Source organism: Terrapene carolina, unplaced genomic scaffold, assembly GCF_002925995.2.
Source record: "Terrapene carolina triunguis isolate 2854851 unplaced genomic scaffold, T_m_triunguis-2.0 Scaffold62, whole genome shotgun sequence".
NCBI lineage: Eukaryota > Metazoa > Chordata > Testudines > Emydidae > Terrapene > Terrapene triunguis.
This window is the reverse complement of record NW_020664413.1, coordinates 2,901,977-2,910,391: the sequence shown is the minus strand read 5'-3', so window position 1 is coordinate 2,910,391 and position 8,415 is coordinate 2,901,977. Positions and strand designations below refer to the sequence as shown.

Sequence of the window (8,415 nt, the reverse complement as noted above, 5' to 3'; positions counted from 1 at the left end):
CCCTACCCATGTAAAGCCTTGTGAATTTTTGAAATTCACAGCCTTTTTCTGATTGCCCAGTTGGGCTAGCACACCTGGCAGCTTTCCATTGTTGTGTGCAACTGCCCAACTGACGCCGCCGCCGACACATTTGAGACGCGTACTGGCTTGGAATAGTCAGAAGATAGTGGATCTCCTGGGCCTGTGGGAGAATAGGTTATGGACATAGAAATGTGGACACCTCTGAGCATTTTGCACAGGGGATGCAGGAGAAGGTGTATGACAGGGATTAGTAGCAGAGTTGCATGAAAGGGAAGGAACTGTGTCAGGCATATCAAAAGGACAGGGATCTGAACAGTTAATCCAGTGCTGAGCTGAAGACCAGCTGCTTTTACACAGAGCTACATGCCATACTTGGGGGAGACCCCACTACCACCCTATAGACTGCCATGGATACCGCCGAGAAGCCTGAGTCACAGGCCCCTAATGTGAACAGTCAGGAGGAGGACGGGGGACATGCAACGGAGGGGGAGGGGGGTCCAGCTATTCTGCAAGCCAGGATCTCATTGAGACTCCGCTGAAGTCCCGTCAGTCCCAGAATTCAAGTATGGAAGAGCCTGATGCAGGGGAAGGAACCTCGGGTAAGTGTGTAGTTGTATTTCCCATTACAATAATGTACTGATGGCATCTCCAACTTAACCAGACCCAGTATTGACTTTTCATGAATTTACTTGTGCTAGAAGAGGTAGCAGCACAACAAACAGAAGTAGCGTTGCTATCTGCTTTTCCTTCCTCTGTAAGTTGGGTGTGGGGGGGGGAACCATGCAGAGCAGTTTGTTTATGTTCACAGAGATGTTCTTTGAATCTTCCTGAGATCTCAATGAAACTTTCATGGAGGTACTCTGCAATCTTCTCCCAAAGGTTTCTAGGGATGGCAGCCTTATTTCTTCCTCTGTGGTAGGCCACTTTCCCATGCCGGTCAGCAATAACTTTGGCAGGCACCATTGCAATACACAGGCTAGAAGTATACGGGCCTGGGTGGCTTCAGGACATGAGCAGCAATTGTGTTCTCTGTGCCTTTCTTACCCTTAGGAGTAAGATATCAGCTAAAATCACCACCGCCTATGGAAAATGGTGCCAGTATTCAGTTCCATTGCCCAATATTCATAGATTCATGCAACCAAGCAATTCTCTCCTCATTTTCCTCACCCCTGGTGGGCAATATTCTCCGTGGCTGGGGCTGTAAGTGGTACTGTGCACAAGCTCCCCGAAGCAGAAGTGTCAATAAGCATGTCATGTTTAAAACTTTAGGGGAGCAAGGGAAAGGAGTTCTGAATCTTAACTTTCACTTTCCGTTGTGCCTATACCAACAATGGTCCCACTGTGTGTTTTATCTGCAGCTGCCGCCATTGCAGCCTTGAGGGATTCCCTGAATCCCTGAGTCAGACAAGGAGGAGAAAGAAGAGAACATGTTCAATGAAATCCTGCATGCCAGTGAGCAGATATTATGCAGGACACACCATAGGGATGTTTCCTTCACAGAGACCAGTCTTGTGGGTAAACAACGTCAGCGTCCCTTCAGTCTACCAAAAGCTCATTCAACTGTAATTCTGCCCCTGCTGAGCCAGTAGTTGAATCATTCCTTAGTGCTGTCAAGCTGGCCAGGGTATGACTTCATGAGCCAAGGGAACAAGGGGTAGGCTGGGTCCCCAAGGATTGCTATTGGCATTTCAACATTGCCAGTGGTAATCCAGCAGTTGGGAAAGTGTAGCCTTTTATTTTATTTAAAGTGAATTTTGTAATGTGGTATTACACCACTGTGGGTTCGGCTCTGGTGACTACAGTTTCAAGATCAACAGAATGAAAGTCACCTCTGCTACTTGCTTCAGGTTGAGAGTCCCTACAAAGAAATAAAGACCAAGGATAGTGGCCATACATACATTTCACAAGTACAAGGTCTAGTCTGTTTTACAAGTTTTATTAAAGTTACAGTTAAGTTATGATTACCCAAGCATGTAGAAATTCTATACAGACCTATGCACAAGTTACAAATATCGTTATACTCACACCCTTAATGATATTCTTGAGGTCTGATGACTGCCTTGCCAATTGATCATCAGTAGAGGGATAGTTCCTGCTGGAGTTTCACAAAGGGAGCTCACTTTTCCCAATCTGGGCACCCTCTTTTTAAAATGGGATTCTGACTATACCTCATTAGGATATATGCACATAATGCACCCTGCGGTTAGGGCATGTGTTAGAAAAATGTGACTACCACGTATCTTGTAATCAAAAAATTACTCTTACTGTTAATTTTTCGCAATATCACTCGTTGGCACATCTTTGCCCATAATCTTGTGGCATCAGGTCATTCTTTGGTCACTTACTTATGTCAAGCATTTCTTAAGCCTAAGGCCTAGTATGGCTTAGCCTGTAAGCCTTGCGTTTTAGCCCTAGTTCAGGGATTGGCAACCTTTGGCACATGGCTCGCCAGGGTAAGCACCCTGGCGGGCCACATGCCAAAGGTTACCGATCCCTGCCCTAGTTACTTAGATACCTAATACTTAATTATCCCCACTAACTACTGATCAATCTTATACTTCTATAATCCTACGATTTAACTCTATTTAGCATACAATGATTATATATGACTTAACATGTTAGTTAATCATAACATCACACAATAAATGAACAATAAACTTAAGTAACTGGCTACAAAAGAAAGTCCCTCTTGTAGCTTTCTGAACAATCCTGTGTTCTCAAAGATGTGAGCATCAGGCACCTTATCTGACCAGCCAACAATAATGAAGTGTCCCCAGTGATCCACCAGCTCTTCCATAGCCACAGAAAAGTAGCCCTTTTTGTTCTCTTTAACAAGGTGGTGTGATGCCAAAATAGGGATGTGTGTGCCATCTATTGCTCCACCGCAGTTTGGGAACGCCGCTGCTGCAATCCATCCACTATGTCCTGCACATTGCAGAAAATCACAGTCCTGTGTAGCTGGAGACGATTAATGGCCCTGTACACTTGTATGACAGTGGCCCCCACAGTGGGTTTTCCAGCTCCAAAATGATTTCCCACTGACCAGTAGCAGTCCGATGTTGCAAGTTTCCTCAGTGTGTTGCAAGTTTCCCCAGCCTTCCACATCTGAAAGTTCTGCAGCCACTTCTCTTCATCCTAAACCTGCATTATGATGTAATCCCACCAATCAGTGGCCCAGAAATGGCGCTCGCCATCTGCAGATGCTCCATGATTGCCACCAACAACCTTGAATTAGTTCTTGCTATGTCTCACAGCAATCTGTCCTTTCCCGCTGATTCGGTTCTTCTTATGACTCTGCAAATACGAGAGAATCATGCATCCTGTGCGCGCAATGCTCATGACAATAGCGCAGAGCTATGCAGGCTCCAATCTTCTGTAAGAAATGGCAGACAGCAAGGAGAGCCATGTGGGTTTGTGGGATTTTAAAAAAAGGTGTGAAAATTATGGGATATAGATAACATTATGGGATGGAGACATAGGTGCCAACTTTTCCCGGCACCGGTGGGTGCTCGAGGCCCCCCCCCCCATCCCCGGCCTGACTCCACCTCTGCCCCGCCCCCATCCCAACCCCTTCCCCAAAGTCCCCACCCCAACTCCGCCCCTATTGGATTCCTTCCCCAAATCCCCACCCCGGCCCCACCTCTTCCCCGCCTCCTCCCCTGAACGCACCACGTTCCTGCTCCTCCCCCCTCTCTCCCTCCCAGCGCTGTTTCTCAGCATCAAGAGCTGGGAGCTAGGGGGAGAAGCAGGACGTGGCGCACTCAGGGGAGGCGGAGGGGAGCTGGGACAGGGAGGGGAGCTGCCGGTGGGTGCAGAGCACCCACCAATTTTTCCCCTTGGGTGCTCCACGGAGTTGGCGCCTATGGATGGAGGCTGTTGCACGCTGGCCAGTTGAACCCTTGCTGCCAGTCAACCCTGCACAACTCATTTCTGCCCTACTATGCGTTGTCAAAACTTCCCAAAAGACAGTGCCCTGGGCAGTGTGGGTTGCACACTGAGATACCTACCCATGGTGCACCGCCCTGTGTATTGACACAAGTGCTCCTGTTGACTATGTGCAGTGCCGACACAAGTATCCACCTGCATAAGTGATCTGCTAACTGCAGTGACTTTACGCCAATGTAACTTGCATCGACCAAAGTTTGTAGTGTAGTCATGGCCTTAGTCCCTGATATAGTGCCAGGATGGCATCCATCACACACCCACTCAGGCTCTGTCTACAAGGCAACTAGACACCTGTGGCTGGCCTGTGCCAGCTGGAGTCCCAGGGTCCCAGAGCTCAGGCTCCAGCCCAAGCCTGGAAGTCCACCCAGCAGTGAAACAGCGCCGCAGCCCAAGCCCGAGTCGGCTGGCATGGGCAAGGCGTAGGTTTTTCTTTATTGTGTAGACCTTAAGGGTACATCCCTAACGTAAGGTCCTGAGCTGGTGTGGAGCCTCTAGGTACAGTAACGCCTCACTTAACGTCGTCCCGGTGAACGTTGTTTCGTTGCTGATCAATTCGAGAACATGCTCGTTTAAAGTTGTGCAGTGCTCCCTTCTAATGTTGTTTGGCAGCCGCCTGCTTTGTCCACTGCTTGCAGAAAGAGCAGCCCGTTGGAGCGAGCTGGTGGGGGGTTCAGAACCAGGGTGGACTGGCAGCCCCCCATCAGCTCTACTAAGTTCCCTGTGCGGCAGCCGCCCAGCAGGCTATCAATTGCCTGGTAGTTCAGCTTTCCCTCCCCCCACTGCCATGTGCTGCTCCTGGCCTCTGCCTTGGAGCTGCTCCCGGGAGCCTCCTGCTTGCTGGGGGGGGGGGAAGAGGGGTGCTAATGTCAGGGTGTCCCCCTCCACACGCTCCTGTCCCCCCGTACCTTATCTCCACAGAGAATGGGGCGGGGCAGGGCTGGCTTTAGGCCGATTCCCCCGATTCCCCAGAATCGGGCCCCACGCCTAAGAGGGCCCCACTCTGGGTCTTCTGCGGCGGGGGTCCGCTCCGGGTCTTTGGCGGCACTTCGGCGGCGGGGGGGTCCTTCAGTGCCACGGAAGACCCGGAGCCGAGTGAAGGACCCCCCACCGCTGAAGTGCCGCCAAAGACCCGGACCACCATCGGGTATTCGAATCAGGCCCCGCAGTTCCTAAAGCCGGCCCTGGGGTGGGGGACAGGACAGGCTCAGGACCGATGGAGCTTGCTGGCAGCCGCAGCTATCTCAGCTTGCTGATCTACTGAAAAAGGCAATGTACTTAGAGTGGGGTCAGCGTACTTAAAGGGGCAATGTGTGTCTCTGTCTCACACACACACGGTGTGTGTCTCTGTCTCTCTCTGCCATGCTGTCTCCCCTCCCTCCTTTCCTGCTGCCTTGTAGAGTGTGAGGCTACATTAACAACAATGTGTTAACCCTTGAGGGCTCAGCTGAGTGCTAGTTCATCATTTAGCAATATATATCCCACCCTCTTCCACCCTCTGACTTCACCACCTCAACTAAGCTTCACAATCATAGAATCATAGAATATCAGGGTTGGAAGGGATCTCAGGAGGTCATCTAGTCCAGCCCCCTGCTCAAAGCAGGACCAATTCCCAACTAAATCATCCCAGCCAGGGCTTTGTCAAGCTTGACCTTAAAAACCTCTAAGGAAGGAGATTCCACCCCCTCCCTAGGTAACCCATTCCAGTGCTTCACCACCCTCCTAGTGAAATAGTGTTTCCTAATATCCAACCTAAACCTCCCCCACTGCAACTTGAGACCATTACTCCTTGTTCTGTCATCTGGTACCACTGAGAACAGCCTAGATCCATCCTCTTTGGAACCCCCTTTCAGGTAGTTGAAAGCAGCTATCAAATCCCCCCTCATTCTTTTCTTCTGCAGACTAAACAATCCCAGTTCCCTCAGCCTTTCATCATTGCTGTGTACAGTATTAAATTGTTTAAAACTTATACTGTGTATATGTGTGTGTGTGTGTATGTGTATATATATAGCCTTTTGTCTGGCAAAAAAAAATTCCCTGGAACCTAACCCCCCCCCCCCTTTAATTTTATTCTTTTTTGGAAATTGGATTCGCTTAATATTGTTTTGCTTAAAGTAGCATTTTTCAGGAACATAACTACAACATTAAATGAGGAGTTACTGTAGCTACTGCAATAGAAATACACCTCTACCCTGATATAACGCTGTCCTCAGGAGCCAAAAAATCTTACCGCGTTATAGGTGAAAGTGCGTTATATCAAATTTGCTTTGATCCGCTGGAGCACGCAGCCTCCCCCCCGCCCCGCCCCGGTGCGCTGCTTTACTGCATTATATCCGAATTTGTGTTATATCAGGTCGCGTTATATCGGGCTAGAGGTGTAGTAATAAAATAACTGCAGTTCTCAAGCCTTCTCTCACTAACTTTTCTTTTATCTGGCTGAACTTACAATTGGCTCCCCTATTGCAGGGCATTGACTTTTCTTGGAGTAGCGAGAAGGATTGTCCAATGGTTAGGGCACAAGCCTAGAACTTGGGAGACCAGAATTCTGCTCTGCCACAGATTCCCAATATGAGATCGGGCAAGTAAATTGGCTTTTGTGTGCCTCAGATCCCTATATGTACAATGGTGATACTAATACTTCCCTATCTCACAGGGGTGTTGTGAGGATAAATCCATCAAAGATTGTGAAGCACTTTGAGATCTACTGATGAAAAGCACTATATAAGAAATAGGTATTATTAGATCTGCTGGGTACTCATCAGGAGTAGTGATTGGGTCAACCTCCAAAGGTTTGGAGGTTTGGTTCCTTAAGCATCAATATCTGGATGCCTCTATGAATCTCTGGAATCTGGGAAATCTCACAAGCAGAGGGGTTTGGTCATGTGGTTTGGCGCTTCCAGTTTCATCTGGATACAACTATGCCTTTCTTGTTGCACCCTCCATCTGAGAATCATTAAGTGCATTACAAACACTTAGGGACTCATGCAAAGTAGGGAGTAGATATAGAGAATATACCTCCCTTAATCAAGACTTGCTGAATTGGAACATCTCTCCAGAAACTTATTTAAGACCAGTGATATTTAACAGCAATGAATGCTTCTTATGGACTAGGGAGGAAGCATGGTTTTGTGGTTAAGCCAGAAACCTGGGAAGTAGAAGATCAGGTTTATATTCTTGGCTCTGCAAAAGACTTGGGATGTGCCCTTGAGGAAGTCACTTAACTTCTCTGTGCCTTAGTTTCCACCTCTATACAATTAGGATAGCACTTCCCTACATCTCAGAGGTGTAGTGAGGCGCTTGGATAGAAAGTGCTATTAATAATGGGTGTGGAAATTCACCTTCCAGGGGTTTCTTCGGGAAACAGAGGGGTGCTGAGGTTTCTCATGTGTGTTTCAGCCTCAAACTGATTCTGCCTCCTCCTTTAGTAGCTTCTTTCAGTCCTTCCATAGCTGGGATCTAGACACCAAGTGCCTGGTTTCTTTCAACTCTGCCTGTCCCCGCTGTCAGTTTGCTTCTTGCACACGGAGTACGCATGCTGGGCATATCTCAGCTGGCACGCAGACGGGGCAGCCCTTGATCTCAATCATATTCACGCTTCAAAACGCCAGTGGCTTGGCGGACATGGAAGCAAACACCAGCCAGATTCCTTGGCACAGGACTTGAGCAGCCCCCTAACCCGGCACTGTGGGAGGGCAGCCCCCTAACCTGGCACCCAGCAGTGTGTGTGTGTGTGGGGGGGGGGGGGGGGGGCCGCCCCCGGCCCCCCCGGCGCGGGGCGGGAGGGGGGCAGGCCCCGATCCCCCCCGGCACTGGGCTGGAGGGGGCAGCCCGCTCCCCGCGCTGAGGCGGAGGCGGAGGCGGGGGCCGGGTGGGCGGAAGGGGCGGCTCTAGGACCCGGCGGCTGCCGGCTCCCCGGGGGGCCGGGAGGAGGCTTCCACCTGCCCGCCCGCTCGCCGCCCCGCACTCCCGCGACGATGCTGCCGCGGGTCGGTCGCTGCCGCCCGGCTCCGGCCGCCTGGCTCCGGCTGCTGCTGCTGGCGGCGGCGCTGGCGCGGCCGGCGCTGCCCGAGGTGCTGTTCCGCTGCCCGCCCTGCAGCGCCGAGCGCCTGGCCGCCTGCGCCCCGGCCGCCGCCTGCCCCGAGCTGGTGCGGGAGCCCGGCTGCGGCTGCTGCCCGGTCTGCGCCCGCCTGGAGAACCAGTCGTGCGGGGTGTACACGCCGCGCTGCGCCGCCGGGCTCCGCTGCTACCCGCACCCCGGCGCCGAGCTGCCGCTGCAGGCGCTAGTGCAGGGCCAGGGCACCTGCGCCCGGAGACGGGACGCCGCCGAGTACGGGGCCAGCGCCGAGCCGGGCGCAGGTGAGGGGAGCCGGGGGGGCGGGACAGCGGGGGGGTCCGCAGGTGAGGGGAGCCGGGGGGGCGGGACAGCGGGGGGGTCCGCAGGTGAGGGGAGCC

At 51.7% G+C, this 8,415-nt stretch overlaps 1 protein-coding gene across 1 annotated transcript in view; it reads left to right on the top strand.

Moving 5' to 3' along the window:
- The first annotated feature begins 7,936 nt into the window (after positions 1-7,936).
- IGFBP2 (insulin like growth factor binding protein 2) overlaps positions 7,937-8,415 on the top strand; it is a 101,096-nt gene continuing 100,617 nt past the window's right edge. The window contains exon 1 of the mRNA XM_026647378.2: positions 7,937-8,319. Coding sequence (XP_026503163.1) covers positions 7,938-8,319 — 382 coding nt within the window. The 5' untranslated portion in view covers position 7,937. The remainder of the gene's footprint in view (positions 8,320-8,415) is intronic.